The sequence below is a fragment of the Seriola dumerili genome, unplaced genomic scaffold (assembly GCF_002260705.1).
Source record: "Seriola dumerili isolate Sdu_G_001 unplaced genomic scaffold, Sdu_1.0 BDQW01000127.1, whole genome shotgun sequence".
Classification (NCBI taxonomy): domain Eukaryota; kingdom Metazoa; phylum Chordata; class Actinopteri; order Carangiformes; family Carangidae; genus Seriola; species Seriola dumerili.
The window spans coordinates 227469-250471 of NW_019174382.1; the positions used below are offsets into that span (position 1 = coordinate 227469).

Here is a 23003-nt window from a genome sequence, read left to right on the forward strand (position 1 = left end):
TTATGACTTTTTATTTCTTATTATACTAACACGATTTTATGCCTCATTTTTATGCCTTACGGTACTATGACTTTTTCATGTGTTACCATACTATGTTTTTTTTATCCCTTACAATGCTATTTCGCATTTTACTATGATATTTTTATGACTATTTATGCCTTACTGTACAATGACTTTGACTTTTTATGCCTTACTGTAATATGACTTCTTATGCCTAACTAAACTATGACATTTTAATAACTTTTTATGACTTTATATGATGTTTCTTAACTTTTAATGCCTTACCATACTATGTTGTTTTTATGCCTTACTATACTATGTCTTTTCTATGACTTTTTATGCCTGACTATACTTTGTCGCTTTTATGACTTTTAATGCCTCACTATAATATGACGTTTTTTGACTTCTTATGCCTTACTATACCATTTCATTTTTTTTTTTACTTTTTCTGTCTTACTACAGCATGACTTTTTATGCCTTCTTCCGTTCTTGTTCTCCTTGTATACAGCAGACTTTAAATACAAGTCTGAGTTTTCCCACATCCAGAAATACACAGCTTTTGTGGCGCGTAACGGACAGGAAGAGAGTACAGGGATCTGATGATGGCCTTCAGTGAATAGAGTGACAAGAACTGCCTCCTTCTGAACACCTCCAAGACCAAGGAGATGGTCATCGACTTTCGGATGTCTAGGCCCTTTAGCCAGTCAACATTCAAGTGAAGGACTTTGAGGTGGTGCACCCTTATAAATACCTAGGTGTGCACCTGGACAGTAAACTGGACTAGTCCCTGAACACGGATGCCATCTACCTGAAGGGGCGGAGCCGGCTCTTTTTCCTCAGGAGGCTCAGGTCCTGTGATGTCTGCAGTGAAATGCTGCACATGTTTTATCAGTCAGTGGTGGCCAGTGGACTCTTTAATGCTGCAGTCTGCTGGGGAAGCAGCATGTCAGACATGAACATGAGGAGACTGGACAAGCTGGTCAAAGAGGCTGCATCTGTGCCCAGTCTGGACTCACTTATGATTGTTGTGGAGGGAGGCATCCAATGTAAGATGGAGGCCATCTTGGACAATAACCGTCCTCTCCACAACATTCTGGCAGGACAGAGAAGCAGCTGCAGCTGCAGCAAACATCTCATCTCACAGCGCTGCAGAACAGAGAGGTTCAGGTGATCCTTTGTTCCCACTGCCATCAAGCTATACAACACCTCAGCCAAAGGATGTGGACTAATGTAATTATTATTGTTTATTTATTATTAACTGTTTTTATTATTATCAACAATGAGCTAATGGACACATGAATTTCCCCTAAGGGATAGATAAAGTATCTATCTATAGTATGACATTTTTATGACTTTTTATGCCTTGCTGTACTGACTTTTTATCATTTACTAAACTAAGACTTTTTATGACCTTTTATGCCTTACGTAACCATGACTTTTTTTATGCCTTATTATACTATGACATTTTATAACTTATTTTAATTGACATGTTTGTGTGCCCTGTTAGCTCACCTTTGACATTTATGGTATTCATAAGTTAAAATGGAAATGACAGTAATGTGTGCAGGTCACTGTGGGTAATGGAGTCCATTCAGAACCAGTGTTTGCTCAACATAAAAGTCAGTTTGACTCAAACTGAAAAGCTTTTGTCAGTTTTCATTAAGTGCTGTTTCGACTGTGCTGATGTCTGTTACTGAAAATAATGTTTTCTTGCACTGTAACCCTTTTTGGCCATAAAGTTGTTTATCAATCACATACTTGTTTTAGACTGTTACTGTTATAGACAAATGTGCAGAAAGACACAGAAACCAGATACATAGAACAAGAAATATTTAATTCATAATTCAAGTCATAACAGGCCTTCAAACTGAGAAGTTTTACAAACAACCCAGACCCTGAATCCTCCAGAAACCAGAGTCAAACATGATCAGATGGACCAGAGAGTAAAAACCGACAACGCAAACAAACCAGAAATTAATCACACACGTTGAAAAGAGTCGAGCTCTCGCTGTGTGTATGTGTGTGTGTGCATGTGTTGGGTTGTAATGATAAAATATTAAAAAGATAAAAACAGAGATTCTTCACTTCATGTCTCTCTGTCTGTCGTCCAGTTTGGTTTGATCTTTGTCCTTGTCTTCGCTCTACAGTACGTAAAAACGCTCGATAACCTGTGTGCTGTGAAGCCAACGTCATGCGTGTGTGTGTGTGTGTGTGTGTGTGTGTGTGTGTGTGAGGAATGCTAACGGAGAGAAAAGGAATGATGTGTGTGTGTGTTCAGTCCCATCAGTCACACTGAAAACAAAGAGTAAAGTGTGTGTGTGGTGCAGTGAGAGTGTGTGTCGTCCTTCTCACTGTGAGTCGGGATGAGCTGAGCCGAGAAAATCGCTGCAAAAAACAAACAAACAAACAAACAAGTTCAGGGTCCAAACAGAAACACAATATTGAAACTTCTGGTGTAGAATGAATTCATTTCAGTGGGTGTGGTCGTGGGCGTGAAGTGAATCCATATTTATTTGTTGCATTAAATTTAATTGTTAAAACGACCAATGGAAACCATTCTGACAGTACCGTGAGTATAAACTAGGGTTGAACAGATGGCCGAGTCTGTGATCTATGATCATTGATCGAACATTGATTGCTTAAAAGTCAAGATGATATTTGACTTGTTTTTTAATACTTTATTGTGTCAGTTAATGTTAATGAAACATTCAACATTTCTCGTTCTTTAAACATTTGACACAAACGTTTTGATCTGATTAGGGCTGGGACGATTATCCGACGTAATCGACGTTGTTGATTATAAAAATTATTCGACCATGGAATTTTAGTGTCGACGCGTCGTGTAAAACCACACAGGGTAAATGTTCATAGAACAAAACCGGAACTTTCTAATGGGACTGTTTATATCCATCGTCTTTGGTTTACCTGGATACAAGCGCAGCGCAAGGGCTGGGACAACGCGGTGACGTAATTGAAGTCATTGACTACGTGAATGATTTGCGTCTGTGTAATCTATTTGAACAACATGGCGGCGTCTACCAGCAGTAGGACGGAGCGTGTGGAGCAACACGCGGCAAAAAAGGCTCGCACACTACTCGCAAATTACTGTTAGGTTAATAAAAAAATAATCGTTAGATTAGTCGAATAATCGAAAAAATAATCGCTAGATTAATCGTTTAAAGAATAATCGTTTGGGACAGCCCTAGATCTGATGGTTTTTTTTCTACTCACAGAACACAGTGCATCATAAATCAACAGGGTGAGTGACAGTATAGTTCATGTGTATCATGTGCATCTCCATACCACATATACATTTACATCTATACTATCAAGTACCCATATAAAAATAACTATAAATAAATGTTTTCCCATTAATGTAGTAATTTATTATTAACTGAAGTATTAAATTAAGATTAAATTTGATTTGCCTGCCACAGTTTAACGTATATAACTGCTTGTAATCATATACATATATACACATATATAAACACACACATCTATCTCTATACATATATATATATACATAAAAATTGTATCTGTCATCACTCAGGTTACCTATGAGAGGGAGGGAGAGAGGGAGACAGACAGAGGAGATACCTGAGGATGTTTGGCAGCTCTGGGCTCCTGTAGATGAACTTATGCTTGTAGGCCAGAGACGATGAGAAGGGAACGAACTGAACCTTGTGACCACTGAGGCTCTTTGACTGCGAAGCCATGTTGTATAGCTGATGAAGGAGGAAAATGAGGTAGAGGAGGAGGGGGTTCGGTTCAATTGTTTGCTGTTCACACAGTGTCGGGTAAAATAAAAGCATCAAGAACACGTTTATTAAATGGTTGTTGTTTATACCTTCTTGCCCAGATGAAAGGGAACCACACCGTCGTCTTCAGCGTGGAGAATCAACACAGGACAGGAGATGTGATTCACACTGAGGAGACACAATTCACAGTCAGACACAGTGGTGGTGTTAGTGATGGTGTTGGTGTTTGTGATGGTGTTGGTGTTAGTGATGGTGTTGATGATGGTGTTGGTGTTAGTGATGGTGTTGGTGTTAGTGATGGTGTTCATGATTGTGTTTGTGATAGTGATGGTGTTAGTGATGGTGTTGATGATAGTGTTGGTGTTAGTGATGGTGTTGATGATGGTGTTGGTGTTAGTGATGTTGTTGGTGTTAGTGATGGTGTTAGTGATAGTGTTGGTGTTAGTGATGGTGTTGATGATGGTGTTGGTGTTAGTGATGGTGTTCATGATGGTGTTTGTGTTTGTGATAGTGTTGGTGTTTGTGATAGTGATGGTGTTGATGATGGTGTTGGTGTTAGTGATGGTGTTTGAGATAGTGAAGGTGTTGATGATAGTGTTGGTCTTAATGATGGCGTTGATGATGGTGTTTGTGGATAGGGATGGTGTTAGTGATGGTGTTAATGATGGTGTTGGTGTTGATGCTGGCGTTTGTGGATAGTGATGGGGTTAGTGATGGTGTTTGAGATAGTGAAGGTGTTGATGATAGTGTTGGTCTTAATGATGGCGTTGATGATGGTGTTTGTGGATAGGGATGGTGTTAGTGATGGTGTTAATGATGGTGTTGGTGTTGATGCTGGCGTTTGTGGATAGTGATGGGGTTAGTGATGGTGTTTGAGATAGTGAAGGTGTTGATGATAGTGTTGGTCTTAATGATGGCGTTGATGATGGTGTTTGTGGATAGGGATGGTGTTAGTGATGGTGTTAATGATGGTGTTGGTGTTGATGCTGGCGTTTGTGGATAGTGATGGGGTTAGTGATGGTGTTTGAGATAGTGAAGGTGTTGATGATAGTGTTGGTCTTAATGATGGCGTTGATGATGGTGTTTGTGGATAGGGATGGTGTTAGTGATGGTGTTAATGATGGTGTTGGTGTTGATGCTGGCGTTTGTGGATAGTGATGGGGTTAGTGATGGTGTTTGAGATAGTGAAGGTGTTGATGATAGTGTTGGTCTTAATGATGGCGTTGATGATGGTGTTTGTGGATAGTGATGGTGTTAGTGATGGTGGTTGTGATGGTGTTGTGTTAGTGATGGTGTTGGTGTTAGTGATAGTGATGGTGTTTGTGATGGTGTTGGTGATAGTGTTGGTGATAGTGATGGTGTTAGTGATGGTGATAGTGATGGTGTTGGTGATAGTGATGGTGTTAGTGTTGGTGTTAGTGATGGTGTTTGTGGATAGTGATGGTGTTAGTGATGGTGTTTGTGATGGTGTTTGTGATAGTGATGGTGTTTGTGATGGTGTTGGTGATAGTGATGGTGTTTGTGATGGTGTTTGTGATAGTGATGGTGTTTGTGATGGTGTTTGTGATAGTGATGGTGTTAGTGATGGTGTTTGTGATAGTGATGGTGTTAGTGATGGTGTTTGTGATAGTGATGGTGTTGATGATGGTGTTAGTGATGGTGTTTGTGATAGTGATGGTGTTGATGATGGTGTTTGTGATAGTGATGGTGTTAGTGATGGTGTTTGTGATAGTGATGGTGTTAGTGATAGTGATGGTGTTAGTGATGGTGTTTGTGATAGTGATGGTGTTTGTGATAGTGATGGTGTTAGTGATAGTGATGGTGTTAGTGATGGTGTTTGTGATAGTGATGGTGTTGATGATGGTGTTTGTGATAGTGATGGTGTTGGTGTTAGTGATGGTGTTAGTGATAGTGATGGTGTTAGTGATGGTGTTTGTGATAGTGATGGTGTTGATGATGGTGTTTGTGATAGTGATGGTGTTGGTGTTAGTGATGGTGTTTGTGATAGTGATGGTGTTGGTGTTAGTGATGGTGTTTGTGATAGTGATGGTGTTTGTGATGGTGTTTGTGATAGTGATGGTGTTAGTGATGGTGTTAGTGATAGTGTTGGTGTTAGTGATGGTGTTTGTGATAGTGATGGTACATGTGTGACATCAAAGATCAATAAACAGTGGAGTTTATAAAAAGGGAAGAAACTAATCAATACAACTGATTTCATTTTAATGAAATAAAACTTTATTATTTATCATCATGTGTTTTTAGCAGCTGATTGATGTGTTGCTGTTTGTAGTATCTGGGAGGGAAACACCTGCAGGGTCAAAGGTCACCAGCTGTAATACGGATATAAACATTTCTGGGATCAGTCTGTTGTGGACTTTGTCCTCAGTCTGAGTCTGGTAATCAGCTGTTGGTCCAGAACCAGTTCACTAAGATTACAACCCTCAGACTTTATCTGGACCTGGACCAGACTCTGCAGCAGCTCAGACTCAGTTGAGAGTTTCAGGCTCCTGCAACTTCAAAAAAGGTTCTGAGTTTCAACGAGTTCATAAGTTCTTGAAAAAGCTCCTGACCAAAAACATTTCAAGAGCTCCTGAACGTTTGCTGAACTTCTAAAAAAAGTTTCTTAACTTGAAAAACAAAGAAAAAAGTTTGAGTTCCTAAAAAAGTTGGAATTTCAAAAACATCTTGATCCTGATTAAACTGTAACAGAGAAGATACTGAGAACTGAGTTAAACTTAAGTGTCTGAGCTTCGGACAAAAGTTCATGGGGAGAGAAACATTGTTCCTGAGCTACTGTGCATTGGGGCTGAGTCCTGACCTCAGCGTCCGTGGGTTCGAGTCCAACCCGTGGCCCTTTGCTGCATGTCCTCCCCTCCCTCTCCCCAACGTTCCTGTCACTCTCTCACTGCCTCTGTCCAAATAAAGGCAATAACTGCCCAAAAAGAGATCTGTGAGTCTAAATCTGAGTCTGGAAGTCTGGAAGTTAAAACTTCCTGACCTCGGTCTCTAAGACTTTCAAGCTGTTGTCAAGGTCTTTAAAGTTCAGCAGTTTCTGGTAAGAGAACTGAGGCAGTCGAGCTTGTGATGCTTGTGTGAACGGTCAAAGGTCAAATGTCACAGATGCCGAGGCTGAAGGTCACCTACTTTTCGTCGCTGGCGAAGCGGATGTTGTTGGCTGTGATGGCGTCCAGGAAGAACCAATCAAAGCCGGGCAGGTATCTGTACACCTGAGAAACATACACACATCAAATACACACTTCAACCTGTCCGCTGTGTGTGTGAGTGTGTGTGTGTGTGTGTGTTACCATGGAGAAGGGGTGGCTCTTGGCCTCCTCTCTGATGTTGGTGAATGGAGACTCTAAGATCAGAGCGTGAGGAGGACTTCCTGAAAACACAAGGATCAATATGAGTCCAGTCATTTAATATTCAATGTGTAATGTTTAATATTTAATATTTAATATTTAATATTAATTCTTCAACTGAAAACTGATCAACAGGAGGATTTAAGTGAATCTTTAATCTTTTAAACTGAGTCTCAGATAAACAAAGAACTGAGAATCAAAATTTAAAAACCTTGAAATGTGAAAATTAATTATGGTACATTAACACTGTCCAGGTGAAGTGGAACACCTGTTGTACTGATGTGGATGAGGCTAACAGGAGAAGCTAAACAGCTAAGCTAATCAATTAGCTAACAGGGAAAGCAGCTGCAAGAGTATGTGTGTGTGTGTGTGTGTGTGTGTGTGTGTGTGTGTGTGTGTGTGTCACACCTCTGTCACACAGTCGTCTGACCAGGTTTGTGGCAACTCTGCAAAACAAGAGACAAACAATCAGATTGAATCACTGACCTTATGTGCAGGTGTGTGTGTGTGTGTGTTTGTGTGTGTGTGTGTGTGTGTGTGTGTGTGTATTACCCTGTCCCCAGAGAGTGTCCCCAGATATAAAGCGGCTTTTTATCCAGACGCTGTTTCAGCCAATCATAGATGAAGAGGGCATCTGATGTCATCCCCCCCTCCGATGGAGAGCCGTCCGAATCCCCCCAGCCTGCACACACACACACACACACACACACACACACACACACACACACACACACGCGTCAGCTGTTAGTGTTAAAGCAGCAGGTGTGTTTCTTCATGTGTGGACGAGTCAGTCTCTCACCTCTGTAATCAAAGGTGACTACATGGTAGCCTAATGAACTGAGGACCTGAAGGAAGACAGGCAGAGAGAAGGTCAGTCATGTGACCTCTGGTGGTGATCAGCATGAACGTGTGTGTATGTGTGTTCACCTTGTACAGCTGGACTCTGTGGTCTCCTCCTCTGCACAAACAACAACAGAAAGGTCAAAGGTCATACATGACAATATGGGACTGACGCAGATGTCTGTGTGTGTATGTGTGTGTGTGTGTGTGTGTGTGTGGGTGGGAGGGGTCACCTAGTCCCTGCGTTTCCATGGAGATAGAGGATGACGGGGTGGGTGGAGCTAAACGTGGAGTCATACCATTCGCCTTCTTTCCCCTGAGCTTCTCTCCACATCTGAGCAGGAACTGTGTGCCTGCAAAACACATACACTTCCTGCTTTACAGGCTCCGCCCACCTGAACCTGTCATAGGCTTGTTTGTGTGTTTGTGTGTGTGTGTGTGTGTGTGTGTGTGTGTGTGTTTGTGTGTGTGTCTTACCAGACTCCGATCTTGAGTCCAGCTTCAGGCTCCAGGTAGCGGTTGTGTGTGTGGTTCAGTCCCTGGTCCAGAGGTTGTTTCAGGTCAATGAAGTACGGCATCCTCACTGAATGGGGAGGGGTCAGAGGTCAGAGGTCACTGACAGGTAACATGACGACTGCTGCTAACTGACACACTTCTTCTGTTACACCTGCTGTCAATCACTCTGTGTGTTCCCGCTCTATCAGGTGTCAGAAACAGAAACCTGCTGACCTCTGGCTCTAAATTAGAACCAGATCCAAAACGCTCAGAACCAGGAACCTGTTAAAACAAACTGAATTATGGTTCTGCTCCTTCAGGGACAAACGTGGAACCACAAACAACATGTCAGAGGTGGGTTAAGGTTTAAAGTGACTGTTGAGCTCAGTCGCTTTAAGATTACATTTTACAATCACAATAAAACAGTTTTTTATTGTGAAAATCTCTGTATCAGTGTCCAAAGTAAAGCAGGGAGGCAGCTAAAGGAGGGAAACCTTTGTCACACTCACCGAAGTTTAGGAAGACGAGTTTGGCCTGGATGGATGGACAGAGTTTGATGATGAAGGGGATGGAGACGTAGACGACGAGCAGCCACAGCAGGATCCTCTTCAGCTTCCCCATCACACCCAACCTGAGGACACAACACAGTCCACATCAGACTGGACCCGACTGGACAGGGAGAGCGAGACACAGACGGACTGTTACTCTTGTCCTCCTGTAATATAATAAATAATCTCAATTATCGTCTAGTGCAGTGGTTCCCAATCTGTGGGTTGGGGCCCACTGGTGGGCCGCGAAGCTATTACAAGTGGGCCGACAAATCATTTGCAAAACAGTATAACTGTGGTGAAAAGATGTAATCATACAAAAATATAAATCAAAATATAAATAATGATTAGAAAATAAATTCTATATTAAAACATTAAAAGCCAACGACAAGAGCAGACAAACATCGTGTTCCTGTTTCCTCTTGGTCTCATTCAGTTCCATCCTCATCATTCAAATGAATATTGGGCCTGTGTTGTTACGGGCTCCGACTATGACACCAACATTTTTGTCAGACTGAACATCAACAACACACAGAGTCATCGTTCATAAAACGTGATCATTATGTTTTAATATAAGAGGAGTTTCACAACATCCAGGTGAACCTGAGCCTGGTCCATCCATTTATATCCAGATCCAGTTCCCAGACCTGGAACTGGACTGTGTAGAAACAGGAACCATCAGAGGAAATGATCAAGTTCAAACAGCTGCAACCTCTTTAATCTTTAATCTCCAGATTCGATTTCTCACTTTCTGCTGCAACACTCAGTTTATTTTAGTCCCGACAGGTTCAAGCTGCTATCTGAGCCCACTCAGTGTGTGTGTGTGTGTGTGTGTGTGTGTGTGTGTGTGTGTGTAAGCTGAGCTCTGATAACACTGCTGCTGTTACAGGATCCAGGTCTGAGGACTTGAATTATTCATGTGAACAGACTCTGCGTCTTCAGAGTGAAACTTCTCCACGTTAGAGACCAGTAATCTGATTAAAACATCTTCAACCTGGTTACATCATTAATAATGGTCTTATACCGGAATCCTCATCATGTTAGTTTAATTGCGCCAATTTAAAAAAGACCAAATTATTAATAAATCAATCCTAAAAATTCCTGGGATCTGAAGGTTTTGGTGGGACCTGAAAGTTTTACCGGGACCCAAGGGACCTGGGTGATAAACTGGTGTGTCAGATACAGAGTGGGGTCAGGGGTCAGATCAGGTTTCTAGATGTTTCTGAGATGATTGAAGATAATTTAATGATGTTTGTGTGTAAAATAATATTTAGTTCAGAATCAATTACAAGTCCTGGTTTTGTTGATGCTGACATGGACTAGTAAAGGACAAGTAGAGGACATGTAGAGGACTAGTAGAGGACATGTAGAGGACGGATCCAACATGTCCACCTCCTCCATCAGATCAGCTGTTCTCAGTTCTGATGTTTGTCCATGAAGAAGAAGAAACCGTTTTTTTTTAATCAAAATCAGTGTTTCAGATCTGATCCTTCATTAAATCCCTGCACCACAGTGTGTGCGTGTGCGTGTGTGTGTGCACGTGCGTTTCGTGCATGTGTGTGTGGTCAGTGTAACGTGTGTGTCCAGCTGGCACAGAGCCTGCAGTATTATTAGCTGGTGTGGAGCTGCATGCTGCAACCTCAAGGTCACACAGAGGTGAGCCCACCGCAGAGAGGGGTGTGTGTGTGTGTGTGTGTGTGTGTGTGTGTGTGTGTGTGTGTGTGTGTGGGGGGGGGGTAAGGCTGCAGGACACACAAAACCCCGTCAGTCACCAGAGACAGAGCTGGCAGTGGAGGACTGAAGTGTGTGGAGGAGGACCTGGACTACAGACTACTGCTAATCATTATTTTAATTATCAATTATTTTATTGATTATTTTTTCAATTCACTGATTGGTTTACAAGATGGCGGTTTGCTGAGTCTGAGGAGACGTTTCAAACCTCTTGACTCACAAAAACCAAAGAGATTCTGTTTAAAGCAGCTAATTGTAAGTTGTTGCTAATGCTACATAGCTAGCATTAGCATTAGCATCCATTTATTCACCAGACTAGAAGAAACGCTGTAAACTTCATCTCTTTATTCACCAACATCTGTCTCCAGAGGTGGAAAACAACCCTCTTATTTTGCTTCTATTTCTACTTCTCTTCTTCTACTGAAGTTAGCATGCTAGAAGCTAGCTGGAGCCGAGTCACTGTAGTCTCCAGTCTGACCTGAAGACGTAGCTGCTCAGGTGTTATAACCTCTATATAATAAACACAACAGTGGCTGAAGCTCTTGGTGAGACTGCAAAGTAAACAGTTGCTAATGCTAATGTTAGCAACGTAGAAATAGTAAAACTTAGGAACAGCTCCTTTAATATGATGGAAGAGTAAAACAATATAAACACATGTACAAAACTGGAACCAGTGAAGTTCTGCTTTAAAAAACATTAATGAAAATAGTTCAGATTAGTTTTCTGTCAGTTGTAGCAGCTGCTGGATCCTGATCCTGAACCAGAGAACCCGTTGAACGATACGATGACTACGATCAAAGATCCTCTCTACAGAAGACACCGCATTACAGGCGGCACCAATGGTATGACAGTTCCAGTCTCCTAAGTGGGTGTTGTCCCCCTCAACCCCTCCCTCGAGCGAAGGCAACTGACATGAAATGTGACTGTAGCTGTTACTTGTCCCTGCCAAAACAATACAACAATAGACGAGACAACGTGGACAAATTTGGGCCTTTTTTGCTGCTGTTTCTATCTGCTAACGACATCTGATCAGCCCAGTAAAAAGTCATGTAATTTAAGAGGCTAATAATCTGTTTTAGCAGTTGTTAAGCAAAGAAACAAGTTTTATTTGAGTTTTAAAGTTTAATCCATGGTTTATTGTATAAGTAAGTCAATCCAAAAATAACTGGTCCATCTAAACATCTGGTTATTGGTTGGTAAACGATGTTGGCAGTTGACAAATCTCGTGAGAGTATGGCACTGAGACAGAGGCAATTCTCCAATAAAGTTGATTTTCTCCTGAGCTGTTGATCTGAAAAATGTCATTTTGATGTCAGAATGTTCTGAAGACGTTTGGCTTCTGGAAACTGGGTCCAATATTTATTTCGGTGACTATGGAGCGAAAGAATCTGTGATAATCTGTGATCTCGTTCACTTCGCCCATCGGAATGAATACACTCCTTCTGGTCTCCTAAAGGGGCGGGGAGGTGGAGAAACCCACGTCACACAGATACAGGAAATAAACGGAAATGAGACGTCTCAGTTTCTCTACTGTCTCCGCTACGATGCTGATGAGACAGGAAGTAGAGCAGAGACACATCTGATATATTTGATCTAATTTATTAATTTGAATGTTTTTAGCTCTGATGCTAACGTCGGTTATTTTTCCACTGTGGTTCAGACGTTCATGTTCTCCTCAGGATAAACCCTAATAACTCTGATCATCCTCTGACGTTTCCTCTAGCACAGTGGTTCCCAAACTTTTCACAGCCACGTACCCCTTCAGACATCTGACCTCCAGCCATGTACCCCCCTGAGTGGCAGGTGGGTGAGCGTATGCTTGCCACAACTTGCTCCCCTCTCGCCCCGCCTCTTTGACCATATTTTAATTAGCTGGTAGTGAGGGGGCGGGGTCAGACACTGCCAATATGGCAACAGTAGAGCAGCTCACTCTGAGCTTCAGAAACCTGTGAGTGACATCACAGAGGCGACGGCCATCTTTGTTTACAGTCTGTGCTTCATGTGTGTGAATCTATTTTAATTTTTTTTAACTGACACTTTCCTGACTGATGTATTTTCACTGTATGATAAAAATAAAGTATTTTTATTTCTATTTCTATCTATTTGAATTCTTCTTTGTTGGTAATAATGTGGATTTTAAATTAAATCATCTTTTCATTGTTCAGTCAGAAAAAGTACATGTTTATAAAAAGCCTGAAAGCTGTTCTGAACGCACACTATAAATCAGACTGAAAGCTGGTCGTCATAGAAACGGGGGTAAAACCATCAGGATAATTATCATCTCAATGGTGGAGTGGTGGGGGTCTGAAGAGTCAGTCCTCTGCCCTGGAACCCCTCCTCCCCCCAGCACACACACACACACACACACAGACGGTGAGGAAGTGATGAGTAAGTAAACAGGAAGTCAGACTGCAGCATCAGCTCTGAGGTAACAGCAGGTCTGAGACAGAATTTATCATTATTTATGATGTCACACATGGATCAAACCATCAACTTCCTGATTCTAAACTAATCAGAGTTCAGATCCATAAAAAACTGATCTGATTTATTTCAGGATTCAAGCCTGAGCTGAACATCCTGTGACCTTCAAATTAAAAGCTTTCTTGTAAAGTGCTCTAACAAACATGTAGAGTGTGTAATTTTATTCGGCTAGGTTCAGTGGAGTAACTGACACACACTCATAAAGCATTTACAGAAATACAACAATTTCAATAACTGAAACTATATTTATCAAATGATATTAAAATAAGACTGTTTCCTTCCTCATTAATGGTTTTAAATCACTAACATGAACACATCAGTTTTCACACAAAGTCAAAAGTCTGTTTCGATCTTTCTTCTTCTCTGTCCCCATCAGACGGCGATTGTGACAGATTCAGACCCGGAGCTCCGAGGTTAAAGTTCAACAGTCGAGTCTGAATTTCCCCAAAATCGTCTTTCTGCCGTCAGAACGAGTGAGATATGACGGCAGCTCAGATACAGAAACTCCGACCTCCTTTATCTGCAGCAGCTCATGTCTGCCACAACAACACAACACTACAGATACACTGTCAGGGGTCAGAGGTCAGGAGACAGTCAGGAGGGTGAGTGGGTGTAAAAACTCTGGGGGTCACCTGAGGTCATGTGAGGTCTGAGACGCTGACTCAGTCAAGCAGAGACTTCTTCTTTCTTCTTTCAGTTTGAGAGAAGTGATGACGCTCAGGGATCAAACCCGTGACCTGAGCCTCACACACACACGTCAGCACAGTGATGTCACTTCCTGTCTGACTGAACAGAGCCAAGATCCAGTGCTAAACTCTGGTTCTGGACCCTCCTCCTCTCGGTGTCAGTCATCTGTTGCCGTGGTGATGATCTGATTTAAACCAGGTCAAAGACTTGAGAGGAACGTTCTGCTGTTTCAGCAGACTTCACTCTGACTGATTTGCTCTTCTCCTCCTCTGTTTCATGTTGATGTTCTCTCTGGTATATCTGGTTCTGGTCGAGTCGCCACACCTGATGTTAGAACTCCGCCTCTCACTGTGTAATGATGGAGTCACGTGTGTGTTTGCTGACGACTGTGAGGATCACACAACTGACGAAACAAATGCACCTCCTCCTCCTCCTCAGAGGAGTGAGTGTCTGTCTGACAGGTTAGCTCTGAGGCTAATGCTAACATCACTCTGCACTGATGAAGTTACCTCAACACTATCTGTGCATCCTCACCTGTCCCACCTGAGCAGCAGAGGGGGGGGGGGGGGGGAGCAACACACTCAGTCCGTTAGCAGGTTAGTGTGTGTGGGTGTGTGTGTGCGTGTGTGTGTGTGTGTGTGTGTGTGTGTGTTCAGGTGGACTTCCTGTGTGTAATCTGAGAGACGCTCTAATAAGGATTAGACTGACGACGTTCACCTGACAGGACGCAGCAGATTATTTAGAGGTGAACTGACACTAAACTACGGCAAGTAACGTGGGTCAAAGCCGAGACTGATGGTTAAACTGTTAACTTCCTGCTGATCAGCTGACCTCTGACCTTCATGGACTCTGAGGTCACCACCATCTGAATGTCAGAAAGTGGTATCAAAGCAACAGAGAAAAATAAAAAAAGATTCTGTTTAAACCTGAGAAACGACACATTTTCCTCAGAAAACAACTACAACAATGAATCAGTTTATCACAATAGCTGGTAGCTGATTCATTTTCTGTTGATCGACTAATCGATTAATCGTTGCAGATCAGCTGATCGGGGAACAAACTTCTGTCTGTTTTGGCTTTCATCCAAACTACAGCTGCAGTTTTCTCTCCAGAACAGTGAAGAAGGAATAAAGCTGCCCAGACACCGCGGGGTTAATGATCCTCTTCATTATCAATTATCAATATTTTCTCAATCAGTTCATTCATTGCTTGGTCTTTAAAATAGTGGAAAACAGAGAAAATGCTGGTAAATGAACAACCCTGACCCTAACCTTCTGATACAAAAAAATAACCGAAGCAATTAATTCATTATCAAAGAAGTTCCCAATTCATTTTTAGTTGAGCAACTAATTGACTGATTGATTGATTAATCATTTCAGCTTTACAGGATTAAAGTGAGTTTTCTCTGATCATCTCAGTCAGGTTCAGGAGTCAGAATCTCCCTGATCAATCTTCACTGATATCAGATCAATAACTGCAGCTGATCAATCAGCCCTTTGAGATGATGGTGATGATCTGACAGATAAAAATATACAAATAAAAGAAAAGTGAATTGAATGAGTTTGGTCATTGTCAGTCAGTCAGAGGTCAGAGGTCAGAGGTCTCAGGGTCAAACACAACTGAAGACTGTTTAAACTCATCTGCAACTTCCAGTCTGACCAGCCCCTCAGTCTCAATGAAACCAGTCAGACCAGCTCACTGGAGTCAGATCATTTCATCAGACTGGTCTGATCTGGTGTTGGAAGCTCCTTTTCTGTATCTTTAAAAAAATCTCAGTGAAACCATATTAATAAATAAACAAATAAAGTTTCTGATGACAATCTTGTCTATCAGGTTGTTTTGGAGAAAATATTAAAAATGTTTTTTTTTTAAATTCATATTAAATTATATCCAATACCAAGGTAAAGACTTTATAAATTCAATTATATTATTTCTTCCATTTTATTTATTCCTTTGCGGATTTTATTTATTTTGTAATGTTATTATATACTGTATGTGTCAGGCACATTCAATTCATTTTTCAATGTCTTGATTTATTATTTCATTTTCACGTTATTATTTTTACTGTGTTTGATTCTTAACTCAGTTTTTTCAGTTTGTTTCGTAATTGATTTTTATTGATTATTTTTAAAGGATAAATCTTGAATAAGAACCAGCAATAAACACACATCAGAACTAAGTTTAACATGTTGTTCGCTGTGTTTGTGAATAATCTGAATTTCTTTTCTTCCAGTACAGAAACTCTTCAAACTATTTGACTCAACATCAGCTGATTATTTAGATTTTTGTTTAAACTGCAGTAACATGATGTTTTATGATGTTTCCATCAGTTTGTTGTTGTGTCATGTGAATAAAAAGTCAGTCCAGGTGCTATCACACCTGCCCCGGGTCCTGTTCTTACCTCCTGAACGGTTTCCCCATACTCCGCTCCTCTGCCGGGCCCTGCCGGTCGCCGGCTGCGAGCCCCGCTGCTCCCCTGCCGGGACGCTGCTTCAGATCCGGGTCGCTGTCCAGCAGAGTGCCGGTGGTCCCGCTGTCAGGCTCCGCAGTCACCGAGTTATTCCGCTTTCGCATCCCTGGAAACGTTGAAGGAAACAAGTGTAAACGACAGAAAACCGAGCGAATGACGAGCCGTCACTGCGGGCCTGTCAGCGGGGAGGAGGCCGTTATCCTGCCGGGAGACGGCGCGGTGAGAGCCGGTGAAGAAGGAGCGAAGTCCCGGCTGTGCCTCCAGCTGCTCGGCGCTCCGCACTGAGACCCGCAGAGAGCAGCTGATCCGCACCGAGCTGCCGTAGCCAATCACAGGGCAGGAGCACAGCCGCGTGGTCTCACTGTGCTGCGTCCACGGTCTCTGGGGAGCGTCGGAGCAACGACAACCAAAACAAAACCGGTTTATGTAAATTGAAAAAAACTGAGCTGGTGCATGATGCCTTCAAATGCTCCTCGGAAGATTAGTCCAACAAAAGAAAGGTTTTAAAACAGACTGTGGGCTCTCACAGAATCTGATGTGTGTTGGTGAGCAGCTGCAGATATTTAACACTGTGATAAATAAGAAGTGGCAGAAAACTTAAACTGACAGCAATCCTGATAAATCATATGAATTTCTAACAGTGAGAACACCAATGTGACATTCTGACCTTCTCCCAATTTATATTTACTTTTATGTTCTAGTTAAAGTCAGCGGTTGAAAATAACAAGTACATTTACTACAGTATTTCCATTTTCTGTTACTTTATACTTGAAATTCACTGCAAATACTTTACTTTTTACTGCACTATATTCATCTGACAGCTGCAGGTACGAGTTACATTTTACATTAAGATTTTACAAAATTAAAAAATATGAAATCTCATAACAGATACAACACATTGTTCATCACTAAACCAATGATTTCCATCGTTTTTTGCTTGTAACTTACTTAAAGAGTAATTTGAATGAAAGATTCTCCCTCATACTTTACTCTACTATAACAACAACATAACTATTTGAGGCTCAAACATTTAAATTTATTCAATATTTTCACAAAAATAAAGGTAAAGAAATCACTGAATCAGATCTTTGTTTCTTCTTCTTTCCTCTCCCATGAATCATCTGACGACCTCTCAGATTTAACTGGTGACCCTTTGGAGGGGCCCGACCCCTACGTTAGGAACCACTGGACTCAACTATCTAAACTATACATGTATAATATAATTGTATAATATATTTTATCACTCTTTTCTGCCAAACAATCACTTTTACATTCAATACTTTTCATAAATTTAGCTGATAATATTTCTGTACTTTTAATTCAAATTAGATTTTAAATGTGGGACTTTTACTACGACTGAGTATTTCTACTGTGTAGTGCTGATACTTTTACTTCAGTAAATAAGCTCAGTACTTCTTAAACCACTGACTTAAACACAAATGTCATCCGTATTAGATTAAATAGGACTGTAATTTATAATTACTTACATTATTGATGTTTCTTTTTATTTTTATTGATTAATCATTTCATGTATGCAACATAAAAAATGTCTATCATGGCTTCACAGAGCCAAACGTGCTGCATTCAATGTCTTGTTTTGTTTGATCCAAAGCCTAAAAATATCTTGTCTATGATGATATAAGACAAAAATAAGAAGAATATCTGGCGTTTTTTCACTACCTTTGCTTGGAAATGACGATTAATTGATTATCAAAATAGGTGCCGATTACTTTTCTGTCAATCGATGAACCGACTAATGGTTTCAGCTCTAGACTTAAACCAGTTCTTCCAGTGAAATCAAAACGGAAACGTTCCAGATGTAAAACAAAAACAATTACCATTTCAATCCTGAAGAGAACCAAGTTTTCTTGGAGAAGGTGTTTTTTCCTTTGGATATTGAACGCAGCAGCAAATGGAGCAACGAAGTTAGCAGCGAAGCTAATCGGCTTCACCAAGAATCGACGTGACCGAACTATAACACCCACTTTTCGTAACAGTTTTATAACAACACGCAGACCCGGTAACGGAGCCCATTTCCGCCTCTGGTGGCTCTTTGCCGACACTGGACCAGTCTGACGGGTTTATTTGTAGCCGGTGTTGCTAAACGGAAATGCCACCGCGGGTTACAAACGTTGATCTTCCGGTGATAAACAGCTGATTAACCTTCATAATTATCAATATAAATAAAACACACACCCTCACCTCTCAGTCTGCGGGGATACAGCGGCTTCACAACATAACTTTGGTAAATTTAACTGTTAAAACTTGTTTAGCAGCGACGGCTCGTTTCGCTGATTTTGTCCCAAAGCGGCTTCCGGTGTGATACGTCATCTAGTCACATGATCACAACACGGCGCTCCGGTGGTTTAGCCGCGAAACGGAGCTGTCCTCCTCAGTACGAGTCCAGGGTTTTATGGTAGCATAAAGATTTAATTCACTAATTTCTGCTCCGTGTGTTTGTGGTTTCCCGCCTCAGGATGTTTTGTGAGAAAGCCATCGAGTTAATCAGAGAACTTCACCGGATGAACGACGGACAGCTGCCCGCTTTTAACGTGAGTTTCCTCCGCTGAGGTGAAGTTCCGTCTCTGTAGCTCAGAACCGGCCAAACTCCGTTTAAAAATCTTACATTTTTTATTCTGCTGCTTATTTACAGTAATACACACGTCTCAGAAAAATGATTGATAGATTTTAAACAATATAGAAAACTGACTCACATTTCGGCTCCGACAGAATCCACAGAGAAACTGTTACTACGGTGAAACTGACGACGTTAACTTCGATGATCGGGTTGGAAAAGTTTCTGCATGCGCTTTAAAAATACTTCACATTGACCAATATTCAGATGACGTTTGGTCGTGTAACGTTTACTGCGTATGCCGAATGATCAATCTGCTGCTAATATTAGCCTCATACATGTGTAAAGTCATCTTCTCAGGCGGTGCATGCTAATAACGATAAACCAACATTAAACCGGTGGAGTTCTGAATCAAGTCCGGCACTGTGTCTCGTTTCAGGAGGACGGACTGCGGCAGGTTCTGCAGGAGATGGAGGCTCTGTACGAGCAGAACCAGAGCGATGTGTAAGGAACCACTTTACTGTCTTATTTCATGTTATAATATGAAATCAGATATTCATATTTTAATTATATAAACAGTAATTAAATTTAGTGAGAATGTAATGAGAGTTTGAGAGCGAGTTTTCTGTTTTAAGTTTTATTTGTTTAAAGGTTATTACACAGCTGTATCTGGATCCTGTGATATTTTCACCATTAAAGGTGAAACTAATATGATATTTTAGTTTTCAAAATAATGACGGAGCCTCTTTAAGAGATTTTTCTTCCGTTAAACTTTGGTTAGTTCTAGTTTTATTTTTGTTTTTGACTGCAGGTAATAATTATGTTCACTGTTAATTAATTTGAACATTATAATTGATTAGTTGTTGTTATATAAAGTGACAGTCCTTTATAATGTAATACAGGTGCAGGTAACATCTGTAGGCGTCGTTTTACTGGACCAACAGTTCAAGACTAGACCAGACAAATATACTTAAAAATTAATTAAATGATAAATTCATTAGCAACTAGAGCTGAAATGAATCAATTAATCAATTAGTTGATCAACAAAAAATAAAACATTTTCATCTATTTTCATAATCGATTAATAATTTTTCAAACTTTTCAAGTAAAAACTGTCAAATCTTCAGTGTCTTCAGCTTCTTTCTGTGTTACATCAGTGAGTTGATCTACTGATCAGCTGATCAGTGGGTCTGAGGGCTTTAAAAACAAATAGAATATTAAAGTCAGTTGTATATGTGACTGGTGACCAGTGAAGGGAGACCGGTACACCTGTACAGGTGTGTTCTCTCCTGGAGCTGCAGGTGCGTTCAGGTGATAAAACAATTGTCTATTTCTCTTTCAGTAACGAGGCGAAGTCTGAGGGTCGAGCTGAACTCATTCCCTCAATCAAACTGCGGCACTGCTGCCTGCTGAGGAACCAACGCTGCCTCACCGCATACCTGTAACCACCTGACACACATCTGTACACACCTGTAACCAGCTGACACACACCTGACACACATCAGTACACACCTGCAACCAGCTGTATACACCGCTGCAACCACCTGGCACACACCTGACACACATCAGTACACACCTGTAACCAGCTGGCACACTCCTGACACACATCAGTACACACCTGTAACCAGCTGGCACACTCCTGACACACATCAGTACACACCTGTAACCAGCTGGCACACTCCTGACACACATCAGTACACACCTGTAACCAGCTGGCACACTCCTGACACACATCAGTACACACCTGTAACCAGCTGGCACACTCCTGACACACATCAGTACACACCTGTAACCAGCTGGCACACTCCTGACACACATCAGTACACACCTGTAACCAGCTGACACCCACCTGACACACATCTGTACACCCCTGTAACCCCCTGACACACATCTGTACACACCTGTAACCAGCTGGCACACACCTGACACACATCAGTACACACCTGTAACCAGCTGTATACACACCTGTAACCACCTGACACACACCTGACACACATCTGTACACACCTGTAACCACCTGACACACCTGTAACCACCTGACACACACCTGTAACCAGCTGTACACACACCTGTACACACCTGTAACTAGCTGTACACACATGTAACCACCTGACACACACCTGTAACCACCTGACACACACCTGTACACACCTGTAACTAGCTGTACACACATGTAACCACCTGACACACCTGTAACCACCTGTACATCATGTGACCTGCACTCCCTTACTGTCTGTCACCTCTGTGGTCCAGACTGAAACGTCTTGTTGTCTAGCGCCACCACCAGGTCAACATCATTAGTGAGGAAATGATAATCAGTGATCAATCAATAATGAAATCAATGGTCTGTTGTTTTGAGGTATGACCGGCTGCTGAGGATCAGAGCTCTGAGGTGGGAGTACGGCAGCGTCCTTCCCGCCAATGTTCGCTTCCACATGTGTGCAGAGGAGGTGAGACAGTGGGGGGTTCTGATGAAAGGTGCCTCCCAGCTGCATTATGGGAAATGTAGGATCCTTGGTTTTCGGTTCTCAGCAGCAGCTTCTATTTGATCCCGTTTGTTTCTGTTTCTAATCTAGAATCAGCTGATGATCTGTGTGTGTGTGTGGCGTGTGTTTGTGTGTGTGTGTGTGTCGTGTGTGTGTGTGTGTGTGTGTGTGTGTGTGTGTGTTGTGTGTGTGTGTGTCCATCCGCTGCAGTGGTTCACTCAGTATAAAAAGTCTCTGGCCTCCTTCATGCGTTCTCTGGGGGGAGGGGAAGGTCTGGACATCACTCAGGACATGAAGCCTCCAAAGAGTCTCTACATCGAAGTGAGACGCTCAGTCAGCTATTTGACCTTTGAGCTCCAGTCTGACCTCATGATGCTGACTCCGCCCTGTCTGTGTTCTTCAGGTGAGGTGTTTAAAGGACCACGGAGAGTTTGAGATCGACGACGGGACGGTGATTTTGCTGAAGAAGAACAGTCAGGTGAGAATCTCCAGTCTGGATCCTCAAGTCCTCAAGTCCAGGGACCAGTTACACAAAACACCTTCAGTTAAAATTATTCAGGCAGGTGTAGATTCAGACAGGTGAAGATTCAGGCAGGTGTAGATTCAGGCAGGTGTAGATTCAGACAGGTGTAGATTCAGACAGGTGTAGATTCAGACAGGTGTAGATTCAGACAGGTGAAGATTCAGACAGGTGTAGACAGGTGTAGATTCAGACAGGTGTAGATTCAGGCAGGTCTAGATTCAGACAGGTGAAGATTCAGGCAGGTGTGGATTCAGACAGGTGTAGATTCAGGCAGGTGTGGTTGTGTAGCAGTGTCACAGGAAGTCCTCACGTCAGCGTCCGTCTCTCCGTCCTCAGCACTTCCTGCCACGGTGGAAATGTGAGCAGCTGATTCGTCAGGGAGTCCTGGAGCACGTCATGTCCTGAGGCCTCGACATCAGAGAGCAGAGACGAGGACCAAGCTAAACCCCACCCCCTCCATGTGCGTTCTTTATTTTAACAGCGGACAGATGTTGAGACGACACAGATGTTCACATCCTCCAGGACGAAGTTTGAGGATTATTGTGACGAAAAATAAAAAGTTTTTTTCTAAACTCTGCGTCAGTTTGTGAAGAAAACAGACAACAATATGAGTCGAATAAATAAATAAACAGCTGATCCACAGAGTGAGATAAAAACATAATTTAATATGGTTTTCATGTGACATCATCATCATCATCATCATCATCATCGTACATCAACAAGGTGACGCCCACACAGGTGAGTTTGGTTTGTGGCACCTGAACAGGAAGGAGAGGAGGAGCAGGAGGTCTCACTCTGAGGGAAAAACACAGACTGAAACCAGGACAGCAGCTGCTTGCAGTCAATCAAATGTCTCCTGACCCCTGACTCCACCGTTCACAAAAATAAAAGTCTCACTTTGACATCGACATTAAAAATAACAATAAAAATATATAAAATAAGTAACATAATACCCTCATGGCTGAAATACTTCAGAGTAGTGCCCACCTGTGGAATGCACAGGTGTGTGTGTGTGTGTGTGTGTGTTCAGTTTCTCTGACGCAGCTT

General features: G+C 41.9%; 2 protein-coding genes across 4 annotated transcripts; one reads left to right on the forward strand and one right to left on the reverse strand.

The window, feature by feature from the left end:
* Positions 1-2267: 2267 nt before the first annotated feature.
* Positions 2268-16629, reverse strand: LOC111224176 (monoacylglycerol lipase ABHD12-like). The gene is made up of 13 exons (XM_022748580.1): positions 16304-16629; positions 8965-9086; positions 8438-8543; positions 8194-8313; positions 8048-8078; positions 7920-7965; positions 7673-7802; positions 7529-7566; positions 7064-7143; positions 6903-6985; positions 3848-3926; positions 3598-3725; positions 2268-2385 (listed from the first exon to the last, which is right to left on the reverse strand). Exons 1-13 carry the CDS (start codon positions 16474-16476, stop codon positions 2349-2351), a joined length of 1173 nt encoding a protein of 390 aa, XP_022604301.1. The 5' UTR covers positions 16477-16629; the 3' UTR covers positions 2268-2348.
* A 1625-nt stretch (positions 16630-18254) lies between these two features.
* On the forward strand, positions 18255-22501 carry gins1 (GINS complex subunit 1). Of its 3 annotated transcripts, XM_022748583.1 has the most exons (8): positions 18255-18617; positions 18849-18924; positions 19387-19451; positions 20290-20388; positions 21307-21396; positions 21637-21754; positions 21837-21911; positions 22293-22501. In XM_022748583.1, the coding sequence occupies exons 2-8, from the start codon at positions 18850-18852 to the stop codon at positions 22359-22361; spliced, it is 591 nt and encodes a 196-aa protein (XP_022604304.1). In that variant the 5' UTR covers positions 18255-18617; position 18849; the 3' UTR covers positions 22362-22501. The 3 variants fall into 3 exon arrangements, with proteins under 3 accessions (XP_022604304.1, XP_022604305.1, XP_022604302.1); XM_022748584.1 differs by lacking the exon at positions 18849-18924; XM_022748581.1 differs by lacking the exon at positions 18255-18617 and having other exon boundaries at positions 18676-18924; positions 21307-21397; positions 21638-21754.
* The last annotated feature ends 502 nt before the right edge of the window (positions 22502-23003 follow it).